We start from the raw sequence: 20,360 nt of genomic DNA, 5'->3' as shown, positions 1-20,360 counted from the left end.
TAGCGGCATTCTCTTGATATATTTGTACGGTATTCAAATAGGGGCTAACGAAATGCTTCTATGTATGTATGTATGTATGTATGTATGTATGTATGTATGTATGTATGTATGTATGTATGTATGTATGTATGTATGTATGTATGTATGTATGTATGTATGTATGTATGTACCCGTATTTTCGCGATTCTAAGCACCCCCCCCTCTATTTCCGCGAAAAAGCTAGGAAAAATTTTCGTGCGATTCTAAGCACCCCCCTATTTGTTAGGAAGAGCGCGTAGCCAAGGCCGCCAAACGCGCTTTCTCACTCTGGATTCATTGCTCGGCGGACCTGCAGGCACGCGGTTGATGCTTCTGTTGGACGCGTTTCGCGGCCATCTAACCCCGGAGGTAAAGACATAGCTTGGTAACATCAATAGCGACGTGGTTGTGATTCCAGGTCGCATGACGCTAGTGCTGCAATTCCTGGACGTTTCAGTCAACAAGCCCTTCGGAGCCAATCTCCGGCAGGAGTACGAAGAGTGAGTGGGAAACCCTGACCGGAAGAAGACACCGACGGCAAAGCTGCAGAGAACGTCGCCATCAACCATCGCAAAGTGGATTTTGGACGCGTAGAAGAGGGTCCAAGTGGTTGTTGTGGTGAAATAATTTAAGAAGTGCTCGATCACAAACAACTTCGACGGAACCGAAGACGACCTGCTGTGGGATACCGAGAGCAGCGGTTCGAGCGGTACGACGAACTCGAGTTGCAGGGATAGTGACTGAGCATCCTACACAAGCGGTGGGTTCACTGTCTGCACCGACTTTTCTTTTGAATGTTTGCAAAATAAAATGTTATGTCTCGCACCCATCTCGTCGTGATGTCGCAGCGAGAAAAGGGAGGGGGGGCGTCATTCTAGATTTTTTGAATCTAAGCACCGCCCCTCACTTTGGGCATCGCGATCGTGAAAAAAAGGGGGTGCTTAGAATCGAGTAAATACGGTATGTATGTATGTACTTACTCAAGCACAGATGTATTATAGAAGGCAGTATCCAAGAAGTTTCTATATGGGAGCACGCCACAAGAAACGGGGATCTTGAGCGATGCAGTTGGATTTTAGGCCTTGCTGTGTACCAGTTAACTTAAACAATGTAACAAGGTTTCAAAAGCGTGTTGGAAATAAATACGCGTGTAGCTAAGACATATAGTTTATTATTCGTCGCTAAAGTTCGAGCATTACAATACTATATATTTTTCTGTGTTCTATTACTTTACATGCCTTTTGTGTTTTCCCAGAATGTTCCGAAAACACCATTGTTCTTGTTATTTTCATAAGTCCCTTATAGTTCTTGCTTTATTTTTCTTCTTTGCCATGTTTCTTTTTTACAATGTCGTTGCGGTTGTTACTTTCACACGGAATTCGCTCCTCTGATGTTATTCTCGCAGGCCGTCAAGGTGGAAATATACGGGAAATGAAATGATATACAATTTTAGCAATTATCAAGCAATAGGCTGCTTTTCAGAATCTGTAGCTGGAATGGAGCTGCAAGTACACTTCGAGATAGATTTCAGAATTTCAAATGATTCGTGTTACTATTGGAAACGTTTCAAGTGCTTAGATATTTTCGTCGGGCCAATGGTAAATGACATTTAAAGCAAACAAAGTAAAATGAAAGAAGTATGTGGATGCTCAGCATATAGGAATTTCTGGGCATCAGTCTGCAACGCATTCTATATTTTAATGCCTCAAGAAAGCTTCAGAAGATTGCAGAATAGAAACCTCATGACTGTCATGAAAATGATATTTTTTTCTAGTATGGTAGCTATACTTACATCCAAGAGCAACCAGCGCCATGACGAAGAAAAGTTGGAAGTGCTTCATTTCTGCTATGGATGAAAATAAACAGACACACAACAGGAGATACGCTTGTTAGTGGAAATGTCCAGGAAAAGTGCCTATATGTAAAAGTACCGGTAAAGATACTTTTCAGTATACTAGTAAAAGCTCAATTGTATATACAGGATACATGTTTTCCGGATCTATATGCCATTGTGCGTAAATTAAACTCGGATCACACCCCAGAATTTTGATATGATACGGCGCGCCGTCTTTTTTTTTCTTTCTTTTGTAAGGAAAGCACAAAGCACCTAAATGATTATCCGTACAATTTTAATTGTTTCTTTCTTAATTTTACACTGACAATATTCTGGAATTAGTCCATACAAAGCTGTTCTCTGCCGCATACACGAAGACGAAAAAAAAAGACTTGTGCATACTAATTGCACATTATTATCTATTTATTTTATACTATAAAAGACGTTTAGCAACCGATGAAGCACATTTTTTGTCCAACAATAAAAGTCTTCAATCTCACACACGCAGGCGTTATATACGTGATGTTTTAGCGAAATCAATTCTTTTTTTTGAAAATTGCCTGTGGCAGATACCACAATTCTAGTCCATAAGCAGGTCTACTCGACAAGGCGGACATTACTTGCACAAAAAATTGAAATGCATAATTGACTAGCCTATAAAATTCCCTAATTAGGTTTTTAAACAAATAACTTACGCTAAACATCGCAATTTGCAAATTCGCAAAGGCATGTGCGCTTTAAAAAAAAGTTGAGTGTATGACACCATTTACGAGGTATGCGCCGTCAAACTTGCACTAAATATGCACTGTCGTTCCACTTACTTTCTTAACAAAACGTTCTTTTACGCATTTGAGAACAAAAGTAACTGGAACACCAATGCATTTCTCGGCATGGTGCGGGCATTATTATCGCGAAACTGTTGTCAGTCATGAATTTGTTTCATGACTTCATGAATTCCAGGTCTAGAATTGGTACATTGCAATATGGACCCTAAGGTGATTAGATGAAAAAAAAAATTTTTAGAACTCTTCCTGAGTTAGTCGGTTATGCATTTCAGTTTTTTACACAAATAATGTCCGCCTCTTCCAGCACACCAGCTACTTGCCATTCGTAACACTCAAATTTTTTTTTCATTCTACACTGAAACATCCGGTATAACTCTGCGGTCGCCATATTTCTCTCGGAAAGGGTAAACCACGCTGACATGTACATGACATTCGTAATCTAGAAGTATAGCAAGGGCACATTAAAAAAATTTGGGCAAGCTAGATCACGATTATTTGTACAGTTCAAGTTAAGACTCAGAGGGTGCAAGTTTTTCTGAGACAAAGGTATGCTTTTTCCAGGCGATGGCCCTTCACTCAGAGGACGAAGTGACGAAATTGCTCAAAATGCCTTTTTTTCCAAATTTGCCAGGATGTGCGTATCCACTCAAGGAAATGAAAGTCAGATTTTCGATAGGTTCCATCTACAAATTTTGGGAAAATATTGAAGTACCCACCGCACACAGTGATGGCGGGGTCTATAGAAATATCGCGCTATCGCGCCAATACAAATGACCCTTGATTTAACCATATTGAAATTCAAAAAATGAAAAATTAGAAACGCGCATAGGCGAAAACTTACTTGTAACAGTAGCTCTCTATACTACTCAAACAACCAGGACAACGTACGTAAGGCGTCGAGGCCTTTATATATGCTTATATTCTTGCACGTGCCGCATGGCCGGGAAATACAGATGTAAGCGTGAGGATAACATTATGTCATATTTATCAGCGCATGTCACAAGCGCCGATAGCCTATCGCTATCACGCGCTCCTGTGGTGAACTTCGGCATAACCTTTGATGTCGACGCGCTGACTCTCGCGCGATTTTCAGGGTTTTTTCTACCGTCTAGCTTTACACTTTGACAGTGACTCAATTTGCGGGCGTTTTGTTGCTTGTTGCTGCTTCCTTTCACTAAGCTTCCCTTTTGTAGATTTGATTTGCAAGGTAATGATAAAATTTTGCCTCTAGTAAATTTACAACATGCATAGAACAATCTCGTTCGAATCAATTTGCGCTGCCAATTAATTCAGGTACAGAAATTGCGTTAGGTAAACAAGTATACCGACGGTGTGTGCAACATGAGCAATGCGAGCAAATGAATCGCAGCAAAATAGAAAAACAAACACCTTAAAGAATACGAGGTAAAAATGCAAAATCGTTCAATTTTTGAAGGAAAAAGAAAAGTAGTTATGCACTGTAAATAGCAGGATTACCTGCGGAGCCGTGTTCGTCGGTGTGATGAGCGCCATAAAAACTACCAAGGACTACAGATGCAGCTTTACTTGCTATAGGATTGACGTGAGAAAATATATGGTCTAAAGGGCATTCTGGTACCTAGTAATAACAGCAGCGCTCGTTCCGAGTCCGTTGACTGAAGGACTGCCCTTTAAGTTTAAAAATAAGATTTTGTAACTGTATTATGGGTACACAATCTTCAAAGCTTGAAAGCAAATAGGAAATTTTCTGCCGTATTTCTGGTTGGTGAATGGATAGTCAACGAGGTGGAACGGAATACTTATATACCGTTGCCTGGTCTACAGAATACCGATGGTACTAAGCTGTAGTATTCAAGAACAATCTATGCACAGTTTAGGCAAACGAATATTGTAACGCGCATATATATATACATACATATATATATATATATATATATATATATATATATATATATATATATATATATATATATATATATATATATATATATATATATATATATATAAGAACATATCTGTATTGATTTCCGAAAATGTGATTAAAGTGCAATACCTAAAGATAGAGAAGCAACAGTTGCACGAGCTAGCATGAAGTGGGCGTCGAAAATTTTGCACTTCTGAATTGTTATCAGGATCACGTTGAATGCCGCATTGTATTTGTTTACAAGAAGGGCCACAAGTTTAATCTCTGTGCATGCGAAGCGACACTTCTTGGTGTTTCGTTGAAGACCAACAATTCCTGGATGCAGGAAGAGATATTCTACAATGGATCACATCCATGTCATCAATGAGGTAATCGAGAAATCAGCAGTGTGCAATCAACTTCTTTATATGAATTTCATAGATTGTGAAAAGGCGTTTGATTCAGTAGAGATACCAGCAGTCACAGACGCATTAGGCAATCTAGAAGTACAGTAGGCATACGTGTATATCTACAGATATTACACAGCTACTTTTGGTCTTGACATGAAAAGTCGAAAATTACCTATCTAGAAAGCGGTCAGGCGATGAAACACAATTTCTCATATGCTATTCACCGTATACTATGAAGAAATATTTAACCTATTAAACTGGAAGGCTCAGGAGTCAGGATCAACCGTGAATATCTCAGCTGCCTTCGGCTTGCCGATGACATTGTCCTGTTCAACAACACTGCGGACAAATTAAAACATATGATTGAGGACCTTAACATAGAAAGTGTAGCAGTTGGGTTGAAGATTAATGTACAGAAGACAAATATAATGCTTCATCACTTGCCCGGAAACAACAGTTCAAGATCGCCAGTCAGCATATACTGCCTGTGAATTACTGCGTTTAGCTAGGTCAGTTACCCACAGGGAACGATGATGATCACAAAACAATTGCCGAGGTATAATAATTGGTTGGTGTGCGTACGGCTGGCATTTTCATATCCTGTCTGGGAGCTTACCACCATTATTGAAAAGGAGGGTGTACACGCACTGCATTCTACCTGTGCTAACATACGGAGCAGAAACATGGAGGTCCCCAAGAAAGCTCGATAACAAGTTAAAAACCACGCAAAGAGCGATGAAAGGATAAAAAATAGAGGTAACGTTAAGAAACAGGGAGAGAGAGGTGTGGATTGGAGAGGGCGACAGCCGATATTTTAATTGACATAATGAGAAAGAAAATGGAGCTGGGCGTGCTATGTAATGTGCAGGATGAATCACCGGTGGACCATCAGAGTTACAGAATGGGTGCCAAGAGAAGCGAAACCCAGTCGAGGATGGGAGAAAACTAGGTGTGGTGATAAAACAGGAATCGGTTGACGCAGGACAAGGGTAATTGGAGATCGCAGAGAGAGGCCTTCGTCCTGCAGTGGACATAAAAATAGGCTGGCGAGGGTGATGATGACTCGAAGGGCACATGACCACTTTGTCACTGAAGTTTCTTTAGCGCACGAAAAGGGACGAAACAGTGGCAAGACGCGGACACAGCGCTAACTTCCTACAATTGTTTTATTCCACGAAGCGGTACACACACACACACACACACACACACACACACACACACACACATATATATATATATATATATATATAGGTAACACACACCACCGTACGCATGCGCATGTGTACTGCTTTTTAATCAAATGAGGCAGCAACGAGACATGTGTAATGAAAGCTAAGATGACATCAAAGATGAAAGAACGACCATCTATAGCCAAAAAATTTTTTGTAATTGCAAGATTAAAATGCCATCTTGATCAGACCACCCTCTGCGTCCCACGTTTAAAAAATCTAATTATTTTTTTGAAAGATCGATTGAAGGCGCGCTAACACAAGCGCTCCCTAAATTAGCGATCTTCGCCGGTTCAATAATCTCACGTGTTGTTTGCGCTGCCCTGCTTCCTATCACCGTGCACTGTTTCTAAATGGGACTGTACCCATGCTTTCTGCAGTGAAAAGCCAGATGCCCCAATCCTCCATTTCGCAGATTATTTGCGTGTTCACGCAACCTGTCATTTACGCACCTTCCCGCTTGGCCGATGTATTTTTTGCCGCACGACAGGGGCAGTTCATACACGATACCGTTCTCGCAATGAACGTAGCATTCCTTGTGATTTGTCCGGCAACTGGGCTTTTCAGAACCACAGTAGCTGGCCTTGCACAAGTTGGACAGATTGATTGGCACTGAAAAGATGACGCTTACATTTGTGTTATTGCCAATCTTCTTCAGTCTGTTCGAGATATCGTGGTTGTACGGTATGATTGCGCGTTTCTGCTTCACTCGCAAATTTTCCGGTGAAGTAAACTGCTCATCCTGTCGCCCGCGTTTTGTGGTCTTAAGGAGACCTTCGGCCACAGCTGTGATGATATGCTGCGGGAAACCGGCGCGTTTCAGGCGATCCATTTGCGCCAGAAAACTGGACAAACACTTGTGAGGACATGAGCGGCAAAGCGCATTTATTAGGGTGGACTTTGCGATCCCCCTCTTAACCAACTTGGAGTGGCCCGATGAAAATGGCAGTATCGTTTTGTTCGCCCTTGGTTCATATGCCCAGCACCACCTGGTGCCCCTCAAAAAACATTCTTATATCGAGAAATCGCAAAGTATCATCCTGTGGCGTTTCATGCGCAACAGTGAGCGGTTGTAAACACTTGTTGAAAAGATGTAGCACTTGCGTGACATCAAGACAAGCCTCCCCAATAGGACTTGGATCGAGAAGCACAAGGTAGTCGTCAACGTACCTATACACATTTTTTTTACATTTGAGTTTTCTAATTTGGCATCCAGTATCCTGTTTACACGAGCAAGATAAAGGTCACTTAAAATGGTGCTTTTGGAACAAATGGTGCTTTTTGAATGGATCTAACAATTCCTGAGTCTGGAAAGAAGTATGTTCAGGACGGAGGGAGTAAGAGATTCGTCCGGACGAGAGGGAGCTTGAGAAGCATCAAGGGGAAAACGGAGACTGGTTGAGTGTCCACGCAGCAAGTGACAGTGGCGCCTTGAAATGGAAAGATAGTTTCTCGTATTGGGTATTCACAGCGGTGACGAACGCATAACGATGTTTGAAACGCACCAGGCTGCGCTATGGCGTTCCTCCTAACCCACTACATCAAGACAACAATCGCCACAACATAATTTTATGTTAGAAATCAAAGTACCACATTTGTATCAGCAGTATCTATAGCCCTGACCAGCAATGACGAAAAATTCTTACATTTTTCTACATTCAACGTTAGAATGAACACTCATTTTTCAACTTCCTCTCATTGTGCGATTCCAGCGCTCAAACGTGTTTGCGCACGCTTGCACCTTACCTATAAAAAGGGAACCTATGTGCTCTTAATTAATTTAGCCGCGACTGATATTCTTTCCTTCAGGACAAGCCGAATAAATTTAATTTCGATGTGCGCTATGATACGTTTATGCTATAGAGAAAAAATTAACAAGTCAATAGGACAACTGACGGAGGACGTGTGGACACAAAGCAACATTAAAACACCGTAGCGTGTAGGCAACACTACGGGAGCGGCCGCATGTGAAATCAACACTGCTAGGTCGGCCGCTGTAGGTGTGCGGCTATCGCGTTGCTCGAGATCACGTCTTCCGCCGATAAAGCATGCCTGATAATACGATCGTGGTTCTAGCTCCTACTACTGTATAATTAATTTAAAGGTTAAAATTCCTACCGCAATCTGTGATATCATGGGAGGAAATGACGATACTGCTAACCAGCTCAGAGCTCATGAACAATGGCGTACAACAACGCCTCAAGCGAACACGTCTCCCTGTGGCTTTCCTCTGTAATTCTTCTATCATGCGCGTCATGTGATGTATTGTTGTGTGCATTCCACGCCTTTTGTTCTTTATATCCTGTGCTTTCTTTGTTCGTGTGTGCTGTTTACTCACGTTTAAAAATAATATCATAACAATAACATTAAAGTCAAGTTGTTGCCCCGGCATTTTTTCTGTCACATTTAAGGGCGGTGATTCGTCTTATATATTTAACCCTTACACTTAAATGTACACTCGAAAGATTTTGACGCTTCTGGACAAGCGTAGTGAGTCGCTAGGTGAAGTGTTTCTGATCATTGAGTGACACATGTAAGCGCTTCGCGCAAAGCATGTAATTTCTTTTAAGCGATTAAACATTTGCATTACCTTTAATGCCGCTGCCCCTAGTTTCCAGCCGCCCCATCCCCTGCTCCGTAGCGGGGATGCATGACCTCAGTTGGGTGAGCTATCCGATTATCATTTCACATTGCGCCCGCGGTAATTTTTCCAACTTTATGGTGAACAAAAGTTGTTCCTAACATTTGGAATACTGGTTAATTTCTTTTCCTAAAAAAAGTAGCAGAAGAAGAATCCACAACGACAAGGTGTTAACTCACTCAAGCACTGCCGGCACACAGAAATGATCATCGGTCTGTGATAAAACGTGATTGGTGTTAACGCGACCTGCGCGTGTCAGTGTTGGTGTCGAGGCTTGTTTTCGCGAGGACCATGAATAGAAAGTTCTGCTTTGCTGGTGGCAAACCTGGTGATTGACGACGTGTATCTGCGACATTGTGCCCCTGTGCAAGGCAACAGGCAAGCAGAGTGGTTGCAGGGCTTCGCACTGTCGGTATACTATCGGTACCAGGATATACGAGTTTGCGGCCGCCGCTTCACGCCGGGTGATTACTACTACAATACCATGTTGCAATAGCTTGCAGATAAGACCAAATCTCCTTCGTTCTCCACGTGTGCCCACTTTCAGCTCCCTCAAAAGTTAATACAAAGCTAAAAAATGTGTAACTGCCATCGCCTCAGGTTATCTCCAAATTTTTAACATAGACGAGTAGCATTCTAATGGGTTTTCCCTCACAAGGGTGGTTCAGAAGCATGCCTATTATTTGAGCGACTACATTATTATCGACAATTCAAAAGCATTGTGATATTTGCCCACGTATTTTGGCTATCTTGCGATAGTTGTACCTTGCAATAGCTGTAGTTTGCTGATGATAAAGGACTCGGACGAACGCATGTGTGTTATCTTTGTTTTCAAGAGATAAGCCAGCTGGGTGGGCTTTCCAACGAAACGCACCTACCAGCGGTATAAAAGTCTTTCGCTGAAGCACAATTTCATTCCTAGTAACTCCTGGGCATCAACAGAGTACGTATCTCGAACTTAGTCACTTACCAGCCGGGTACAGTTGTGCGTTCGTTGTGTTAATACGGTGTACTAGCCTGCCGCGTTCTTGTGGTTTATGACTTTTTTGCGGAATATGTGCATGTTTACACGGTAATGTTGCCTGTTGGTTAGCGTCCTTCCCCAGTAGGAATTAACAAAGTTTTCTGTGCAGAAAATTTCGACGCGTCCAACGTTCATGCGATTACAAAATAGATACGTCAAATGCATCACATTCGTCTATGTATCACTAATTCCACATTTTGTGCATGGCCTTGCAAAAATAACATACATACTACTCTCCTTTGGAACCATACCTTATTGCTGTAAGTAAATTCCAAATAATTAGGAAGACAAAGGCGAATGAACCAAAGATGCAAGGAAATACTTATTTCGAGCTTAGGAATAACCTAATGGTTGTTATAAACACGGATGTGCTTAATGTTTTACAGCGGCCCGTGTCAGGGGAACGCAAACGAGTTTAAAATAGCATGCTAAAGCTAGGTAAAATTAGTTATTATTTCTAACGTTATGAAGGCGGGTATGTTTGCCTTTGAAGCCAGCGGTTCCTATAACTTTCCTCCTTCTCGCAACTGTAAAATGTGCGAGCTCTCTTCATGTCGGTGACAGGTGCATCGAAATGAAGTCAGCGGCGTTGCTCCTGGTGCTGGCACTAGCTGTCATCGCTTCTTGCATCGCTTATCCCACAAGTGAACACAACGAGGAAGGTAAGCACAGATGCTCTAAGCGCCTCAGTTAATTCAGTGGACCTTCAATGCAGTATGGCATTCATTGCGCATATGACACCTAAACATACTTTGTTGCGTTTAGCTTACAAAATAAACCTCTAATGTTTCGAACCTATCACATATCAAAGATATAGGGTTCGTGGGAAGCTTTTTTTACCGTTTTTGTTTCGCCGGTATATCCCTCTTTAAAGACAGATTCACAAACACGTGTGACCTTCAGTATTTTGTAAAGTCTCATTTAGCAGGCAGCAGCGGCTCACACATGGAGTGTAACTGCGGACAACCAGATCGTGAGTTCTTTGTCCAGCTGCGACAACCCTAGTGTAGGATCCGGCGCTCACGTATCTTGCTATATCAGCATGTTATAAAATGGCGTGTCCCAATTAAACCTAGCTATTAGCCATACATTATGACTCCCCCAACAGGGAACTCTGAAACATCGGGACGTGAAATCACAGAAATTTAGTACACCCCAAACATTGCATTAATCCTGAAAGCACGCTGATCCTGGGAATATAATTGGGCACCCAGGCGGAACATATAGGCACACAAAATACCGGCGCCTGTCGTAGCCGCATGTCATCCTTGCAGCAACATAATGTTTGCTTGTATTTTAAACAGATTATTTCCTTGAATGTATAAGCCATGTTTTCACTATGTTACAATGAGCAATATAAGCATTTACATACTTTTCAAGAGAGAATAAATTGCGAACGACCTATATACGAATGACAACAGACTTAGTAATTTCTATATAAGCGCTGCCATGTGTAGCTCTGTGTGTATATATAATTTCTTGGCGCAGTAGTTCTGCGCAAACCCGCAAGGTGGAGAGTAGTAATTAATAAAGGGAAAATCTGTCTGAGGTCTAATTTTCCCTTTATTAATTACTTCTCTCCACCTTGCGGGTTTCCGCAGAACTACTACGTCAAACACTTGCCTTTGCTTCGTGTGTTGTCGACAAATTCGACTTCGGCCTGCCATCTGCTAGCCGCCTGGTTAGCTCAGATAGTAGAGCGGCTGCCCCGGAAAGGCGGTGGTCCCGGGTACGAGTTCCAGACCAGGACGAATTTTTCTTCAACTCTGAGGCTTTTCTTTCCAGGAACCTGTTTCGGTTTCCTATATAGCACTTGCTATAATTTCTTGTACAATGTACTTACCTATTGTTTCTGTATGTAGCTATGCATATGATGTGTCCACCTTCGGTTTACATTGAAAGTCAAAGTGATTCTTTTAAATCATAGTATTTTTGTAGAAATGTAGATATAGTAAATAAAACCACACCTAATGAATGCTCGCCCACGCATGTCAGACCTATCTTGCGCTCATACACATGTACTCGTGGAATTTATGACAGAAGCCTTCGCTGAGTGGTTGCGAATATCGCGGTGAATTGCAGACATAAACTTATCAAAAGAACGAGAATTTCAGCATATGGGGGGGGGGCAGTTTGTACTTCAAAATGCTTGACTTTTTTTTCAACATGTTGATTATTGTTTGGCTGGAGGACATCCCCAAGACATGCACTGGAGACGTCCACAGTGCTTAAACCAATAAGGCACACGTATTCATTTGTCGCTTCCTTCGCCGTCCTTTCTCTAGGTTCGCGCTGCCAAACATAATGGATCATTCAGAACTCGATCTTACGCAAATATTCCGCTTTTATTTACAGACGCAGAAGAGAACTCACTCAAACAAGATGGACGTGCTTTGGAAACGTTGGGAAAGATTTTGCAAGGCAAAGATACCACGATTGAAGGCCGTGCAGCTCTGGCTGAACTCGCGAGTCAACTAGGGGCCTTCCATGGCACGGACACCCAACTGGATGAGAACGCCTCCGAGTACTTCTTCAAGAAGCTACGGAGGATAGTCGAGAATGTTGCTAAGGTAGTTGTGGTAAACAAAGCTGTTGGTGCCGTCGCAGGAATGATAGGATAAATCTCATTACTAATGTAAATTACCACATTGGCTGTATAAAATAAACGTGTTGAAATAAGGCCAACAAATTCTGCGTGTTTTCCCTTTCTTCACACAGATAAAACTACGATCTAACGAAAGAACATTTCACTGAGTGCCACATATGTAAGTTACCGTTCTCTCGCAAGATGTTGAAACTACTGTTTTGAATATTAAAATACAGTATGTCAAGTATAAGTATGCACAACATTGTACGATACACTAAATGCTTGTTCAGGAAAGTAATTTGGGCTACCTGGTGTGATACTATTCAACAGAACAGCGCTCGCTGAAAGCATCAGTGCGAACATAAATCAAGATAACACATCGTACTGTAAACGGATACTTTAGCGCACATATCGCATATATGCGGATATAATGAGCAGCGTAAATTTGTAACGTGTCTATCTGACAGGAGTATTCTGCATTTTTGTTTGGCAGCTAAACAAATGGTAAAATTAAGGATAAAGACATACACCATGGTTGATTCATGTAAAGTGCTGGTGACACAAAATTCTGCTTGGGTCTCGGGAACTCAGTGCAAGCAATAAAGCCTGCACAGGGTTATGTACAGGATTATGCACATGATTATATGCTTGCGTTAGCGTGCACATAATTGCTATATGCACGTGATATACCACCTGCTACCGTGGACACGCCGTATAGATACTGTTGACGCTGTCAGGTTGTCGGTGCTGTCGACGCTCATGTGTTTCCTGTGAGCTGTAGAAGGCACTGACACAGCCATTGCATAACATATCGGTATAGCAGTAGCAGGCTGGTTCGTTTATCTTTTGCATAAAAATAGGAACGGCTCACCACAGGACGAGCGAGTAAAAAGCACAGGAGAGAGCGGTTTGTCCGGTGCTCTTTACTCACTCCTCCTGTGCTGCACTGTTCCAGATTTTATTCTTAATATCGGTATACCATACGAGCAACGCTAGCGTAACCTTCAAGACGTGGGAGTTCAAGTCACGCAGTGGCTCCCGCCGAACGTTGAAGTGCAACGTGGGTGCCGTGCTGCTGACGCGTGGAAAAAAAATGCAGTAATCGGGTCGGCCTCTTTTCGGAAGTGAAACACTGTAGGCTTCAGCGGTAGATGCGAAAAGGGCGAAACGCGTTCCTGGATTACCAAATAATGCTGTCTAATTCACAAACTGCGCAATATTCGTTGTCTGTGAATAAACGTCTTCTAGAAGTTCGAGAAAGACACGAGTGCATCAAACGCACTACCTAAGCTTATAAGAACTTATACAAAGCGGACATTATTAGAAGCTGAAATTTCCAACGTGTGTATCTGACAGGAGTATTATGCATTTTGTTTTCCAGCTAAAGAAATATTAAAATTAACGATAAAGACGTACAACATGGTTGATTGATGTAAAGAGCTGGCGACGCAAAATTGTGCTTGAGTCTCGGCAACTCAGTGCAAGCAAGAAAGCCTGCCCAGGATTATGTGCAGGATTATGCACGAGATTATGTGCTTGCGTTAGCCTGCACATAATCGCTATATGCACGTGACATACCACGTGCTACTATGGAGACGCCGTATAGATACTGTCGAGGCTGTCAGGTTGCCGGTGCTGTGGACGCTCAAGTGTTTCCTGTGAGCTGCAGAAGGCACTGACACAGCCATCGCATAAAATATCGGTATAGCAGTAGCAGGCTGGTATATTCATCTTTTGCATAAAAACAGGAACAGGGCAGCACAGGACGAGCGGCTAAAGAGCACAGGACAGAGCGCTTTGTCTGGTGCTCTTTACTCACTCGCCCTGTGCTGCACTGTCGCTGTTTCTATTCTAAATATCGGTGTACCATTCGAGCAACGCTAGCGTAACCTTGAAGACGTGGGAGTTGAAGTCACGCAGTGGCTCCTGCCTAACGGTGAAGTGCAACGTAGGTGTCGTGCTTCTGACGCATAGAAAAAAATTTAGTAATCGGGTCGGCCTCTTTTCGGAAGTGAAACAATGTAGGCTGCAGCGGTAGATGCTAAAATGTCGAAACGCTGTCCTACATTACCAAATACACAAACTGCGCAAAATTCGTTGTCTGTGAATAAACGTCCTTTAAAAGTGCGAGAAAGCCACGAGTGCATCAAACGCACTACCTAATCTTAGAAGAACTTATACAACGCGGAATGAGCCAGTTGGACATGAAAAGCCCAATAAGAAGAAGCAGAGCGAGTCTCATCTAGCGAAAACTAGACAGGATTGCATGGTCGCTAGCCTACACCATACTATTCCGAGCCAATGCGATAATACCCGAAATTATGCTGACAAAACACACGACCCTCAGATAGCATACACGAAAATACAATGCACAGGTGAGATAATTATAACGTTTGTTCCTTAGACCAATGTCGCCGGGAAACCAGCAGTGCGAAATGAAGGTTCACGATTAGACATTAATGTGCTTTGTAACGCTAACCAGTTCCACAGGCAGCGCCTTCCTGACAACATGTACATGACCATTACATGGCGATCGCTAAGTACATCATGAGGATCTATATTATCTTTGATTCATTTTCCGGCTTTGGCGTCGTTGCCTCAACGAGTAGACGCAGCTTGAAGTTTCTCAGAGACCTGGGCCGCGAGGAGAGAAAACACTAAATAAATATAGCGAACAAAATACTTCTTGCCGCATGGTCCGACAAGAACGTTTCCGTTATCTCATGGGTCACGTGTTGGGCGTCATCTACTGATTGCGCGTTCGCCAAAATGTTCAGGTGATTAACATGTATCGGTATTTATTAAATATTTTTTGTTAAAGCCTCATCTCACGATGTTCTGTTTCGCACTCGCAAAACGTCGCATTATTATCCACATAATCGCCGTATGTTCGTAACATACCATGTGTTCGCATTTAGGAAGACGATGCAAACAATTAATGTAACCGCTGTAGCGCAACCTAAACAAACAGAAAGAGAGCAATACTTAACGCTCCGAGTTGTGTTCTTTGTGTTCGTTTTTAGTAGCGCTACGATGGCTTCATCAAGTATCAACCAACTATCCCAAGTACAAGTTATCCCTAATGTAAGTAATTACAAAGGTTAGAAACAACATATAATTGCATCTCTCATGCGTCTCTTAGTAAAGCGTTTATTTGAAATGATTGTGCAGAAAAGATTGCTCAACTTAATTTGTAAACAGCCTGTAGGATCTGTTATATTTTTGCATTTTTGGCGCATTTCTAGATTGTTGACAACACATCTCAACAGGAAAAAGTTACGCTGCTTCTGCTCTAGAATTGACACCTATGGTGGGAAGCGTTACCAGTGTGCGAGAGGTATAAATTCTTTATCAAGTATTCCGCATGCAGAGGTGGCACTAATGAAGCTTCGCTTGGTGCGATGACGAATTGAATTCGCGCTGTAGGCGCTTGCACGATCTATGTGATTTAGCTGGTCGACAGAACATACGATGAAGAAAATTTCAGTATTACGCAAGAATTTCTCGGCGTATACAAACCTCAGAAGCCATGTCGAGTTATCTGCCTTCACACTTGCTCCACTGATATCCGCCGCATTTGAAAGTAATACTGAATTTTCCCTTTTGACGCATCTGATATACAAGCACTCCCTTGCTAATGATCCAGTCGGGGAATGCACCATTTTTCGACAGCACATCGTGCAAACCGCGGCTATATATGTCTAACGAACATTTATGAGCAATAAGAGTTTTGCATGCAAAAAGGCAAGAGCAACGACACTGTCAACCAATCACAGCACCAGTTCAGTGTCTCTATATTCGCATACTTTACTATAATTTTTACAAAATTGTATTCTGCCTGCTTGTAATTTACTTACGTTTTATACTGGTATGTTCACGTCAATATCTCGAAATGACCGCACTGTAACATCCTTCTCACATTGTGATTAAGCTTGCGTAGATAAAGTCGTACGCTAAATTCTACAGAACCTAATACTGCACCAGGGAACAAAATAAATTATGGAGTTTAACGAGCCAAAACCAGCTTCTGATTATGAAGCACACCGTAGTGGAGGACTCCGGAAATTTTGACCACCTGGGGTTCTTTAACGTGCACCTAAATCTAAGTACACGGGTGTTTTCGCATTTCGCCCGCATCGAAATGCGGCCGCCATGGCCGGGATTCGATCCCGCGACCGCGTGTTCAGCAACCTAACACCATTGCCAATTATCAACCAGGGCGGGCCAATGCACCAGGGGGGAAGCTTCCCCTTCATGAACATTACCTTAACCTTTCGTTTTATATTGTGTGGCAAGAATTACGTTATCCATGATCAGTTTTATAGTGCTTAATTCTTGTACGTCCGTTTTGCTGAAACATCCTTTAAAATAGGCTCTCAAAGCATCTCACAGCCAAGTACTCTGAATGAAAGCATACCTATGAATACTTGTCAAGCTAGCTAAAGGGTACGGGCTGCGAAGCGGCGGAATGCGAAAAAGAGCCTGACAGAAATTCGGAAAGCTTTCCGCGAACTGTCAAGCATTAGGGAGCAGAACAGCAATCTGCTCCCTTCGCTCTCTCGTAGTCTCTTACCTCTTGCTGATTTCACACAAACACACACACACACACACGCACGCACACACTAAAGACGTACCACTAAGCTTCATGATAGATACTTTACCTATATGTGCGGAGTGTCTACAAGCAGCATGCGTAACAATATAGAGTGGGCGCATCAGCATGCAAAAAGAACGAAAGAAATATAATCTATTCTAAGATGATGGCTACACTCGACCCGTTGCTCAAGGCTGCTTCAAACGTGCGTACGTTGAAATACGCAAAGACTCCATATAACTTTCCTTTAAGGACCATGTAATTATATAGGGTTGCATGCTGCGGCTCTCTCGGAATGCTTGCTATCCTAAAATTTTGAGTATTCTCTTTCATGTATAGTTGTGACCTATCGCCAACACTAACGTCACCCTTATAATAAGCGAGACAGGAAGGATAGATATAATTATTTAGGTTTCCACTATTTATTACATTCGACAAGCTCCAAATGACAAAACCGTTTTTTGGGGGGCGAGGGGGGTCCACAAATCAACTTGACGACATCACGACATCGCCAACTTCTTTGGTGACGACCATGACTTTCACTACATTTTTAAGTGCCCGTTCTTCCATGTGTGCTCGGACGTGGCACCGTCGAGGCCGTCTTCCGAAACATTCAAAATCTGCAGAGCAGAGACAACATCGCTGAGGTTGTCATTCGTGTCTGCCAGCGTTTGCTCGCCTTGGAGAAGCTGTCCTAGAATTTTGAGGGTTCATCCAGCGCTGCCAAGTGCTTCATCATCTGTGCGGAAGCGAACGCAGCAGTAAATCAGCACTTTCCAAGTGCCGACACGCTATCAGCTCACGAAACTGCAGAGTTGTTAAATATATTGTTACTGGAAGGAAGAAGCGTGCGTCTGTTTACAGATGGCTTTTAATGGCTGAGCCAGCAAGCGTAGAGCAGCGCTAATGCTACGCTCTTCTTCATCGTCTCTAAGGCCACCATCTTCGTCCTCCTTTTCCCACATTAGCGACTGTGACATCACCGCCGTCGGAAAAAGCACCTTATTCGTGCGGATCTTCGGTCTGAGATAGGTAGGGTTTGAGGCGGCTGACGTGGATGATGTCAGGGAGAGGTGAAAGCACCGTGGCATCCAGCGGAGACACCTCATATGTGACAGGGGTACCGCGAGAGGAATTTCTCCGAAAGACCAACAAGCCGAGTTGGATACCAAACTAGCACAAGAGCACCTGGTTCGTAGTGCACGTCGTGATGGCGCTGGTCGTAACGGCACTTCTGGCGTGTCTGTGAAGCAGAAAGACGAATGCGGGCAATCTAGCGTGCTTGGGTCACTGTGGGTATGACATCCCGAGTGTACTCTGTCGGCGAGTCGAGTGTGGTCGAAAGGAGAGTGTCGAAAGACAAAGTCGGCTCACGGCCGAAGAGGAGATAGAAGGGTTAATATCCAGCTGTGTCGTGGCGCGAGGAGTTGTAGGCGATCGGGACAAATGGTAGAGCAACGTCCCAGCCGCGATGATCGGAGGAAACATACATTGCTAACGTGTCATTTAGTTTGAGTATGGTAAGCGGTTGTAACTTTGTGTATAGTAGCACATGATCGAAGTAGGTCGTCTATGACTTTGGCAAGAAAGTATCTGCCACGATCGGTAAGAAGTTGACGAGGTGCACCGTGATGCAAGATAACGCCGTCAATCAAGAAATCAGCGACGTCTGTGGCACAGCTGGTCGATAGGGCTCTAGTAATGGCATAGCGAGTTGTATAGTCTGTAGCAACGGCAATCCTACTATTTCGGTCGTTTGATATAGGGAATGGTCCGAGAAGATCAAAGCCAACGCGAAAGAAAGGGTCGGCCGCTATATCCAAAGGCTGCAGCAGTCTAGCGGGAGGCACAGCTGGATTTTTCCGACGTTGACACTACTCACACGCGGCAACATAGCGCCGGACGGAGCAGTTGAGACGGGGCCAGAAAAACCGTCGCCTAATTCGGTCGTAGGTCCACGTGACGCCAAGGTGGCCAGCGGTGGGAACGTCGTGCAGTTGCTGCAGTACAATCTGTCGCAGATGAGACGGAATGGCGGTTAGGAGCTCGGGCCCGTCGGGGTGCATGTTGCGGCGATACAGGATGCCATTTTGTAGTAAGAACATGTGAAGGGATGGGTCAGACGGATCAGAGAGCAGGCTTTCGATAATGGGGCGTAACGACTCATCGCGTCGTTGTTCAGCGCCAATGTCTTGCAAAGCAGAGAGCGAAAGAACGCAGATCGGTGCGACATCCACTAAACCGTCCGGTACATCCACGGGGTGACGAGACAGTCAGTCGGCGTCCTGATGTAGACGACTCGACTTGTAGACCACAGTGTATGTGTATTCCTGTAGCCGCAGGGCCCAGCGACCGAGACGTCCTGTGGGATGCTTGAGGAAGGAAAGCCAACAAAGGGCGTGGTGGTCGGTTGTAACTGTAAATGGTCGACCATATATGTAGGGTTGGAACTTGCCCACCGCCTAAATGAGGGCGAGACACTCGCGCCCAGTGTTCGAGTAATTGCGCTCTTCGGGAGAGGGGAGGCGGCTGGCGTAGGCGATGGCGCGGTCATGCCCACATTGGCGTTGAGCTAAATCTGCGCCGATGCCGTAGCCACTGGCTTCAGGGGGGATTTCTTTCAGAGCGGAGGCGTCAAAATGGATGAGAACAGGAGGTGTGGTGAGCAGCGTGATGAGCTGCGAGAAAGCAGACGCCTGTTCAGAGCCCCAACAAAAAGGAACGTCTTTCTTCAGTAGGTCAGTCAGGGGACGGGCAACATGGGCGAAATTTTCCACAAACCTGTGGAAGTACGAGCAAAGGCCAATAAAGCTGCGAACATCTTTGGCACAAGTTGGTACGGGGAAATTCTGCACAGCATGAACTTTAGCGGGGTCGAAGCGAATGCCTGACGAATCGACGAGGTGTCCGAGCATGGTTATTTGGCGGTGACCGAAGTGGCACTTGGACGACTTGAGCTGTAAGCCAGCGGTGCGAAAAACAAAAAGAACAGATGAAAGTCTTTCAAGATGCGTCGCAAAGTTGAAAAGAATACGATGACGTCATCCAAGTAGAACAAACAGATGGACCATTTCAAACCACGGAAGAGCATGTCCATTATCCGTTCAAAGGTCGTCGGGGCATTGCACAAGTCAAAAGGCATTACCCGGAACTGATATAGGCAGTCTGGTGTGACGAATGCGGTGTTTCATGGTCCATTTCATCCACGGCAATTTTCCAATATCCAGAGAGAAGGTCTATAGATGAAAAATAAGTGGCACCGTGGCGACAATCCAGAGCATCGTCAATGCGGGGAAGTGGATATACATCTTTCTTGGTGATCGTGTTTAGATGACGATAGAAAACGCAGAATCGCC

General features: G+C 43.7%; 2 protein-coding genes across 4 annotated transcripts in view; one reads left to right on the top strand and one right to left on the bottom strand.

The window, feature by feature from the left end:
- The window catches only part of LOC142572893 (uncharacterized), a 220,090-nt gene that overhangs the window by 3,534 nt on the left and 196,196 nt on the right, over positions 1-20,360 (bottom strand). Inside the window, exons 1-2 of one of the 3 annotated variants that reach the window (XM_075682334.1) lie at positions 3,479-3,509; positions 1,811-1,864 (exon numbers count right to left, since the gene is read on the bottom strand). In XM_075682334.1, coding sequence (XP_075538449.1) covers positions 1,811-1,859 — 49 coding nt within the window. In that variant the 5' untranslated portion in view covers positions 1,860-1,864; positions 3,479-3,509. Of the gene's footprint in view, positions 1-1,810; positions 1,865-3,478; positions 3,510-20,360 lie in introns of those variants that run through there. The other 2 variants (XM_075682335.1, XM_075682336.1) reach the window with 2 other exon arrangements.
- Positions 9,676-12,512, top strand: LOC142572892 (uncharacterized). The gene is made up of 3 exons (XM_075682333.1): positions 9,676-9,742; positions 10,388-10,485; positions 12,179-12,512. Exons 2-3 carry the CDS (start codon positions 10,398-10,400, stop codon positions 12,442-12,444), a joined length of 354 nt encoding a protein of 117 aa, XP_075538448.1. The 5' UTR covers positions 9,676-9,742; positions 10,388-10,397; the 3' UTR covers positions 12,445-12,512.

The sequence above is a fragment of the Dermacentor variabilis genome, chromosome 2 (assembly GCF_050947875.1).
Source record: "Dermacentor variabilis isolate Ectoservices chromosome 2, ASM5094787v1, whole genome shotgun sequence".
NCBI classification, from domain to species: domain Eukaryota; kingdom Metazoa; phylum Arthropoda; class Arachnida; order Ixodida; family Ixodidae; genus Dermacentor; species Dermacentor variabilis.
Note: the sequence above shows the minus strand (reverse complement) of the source record. Positions and strands in the feature narration are given on the sequence as shown.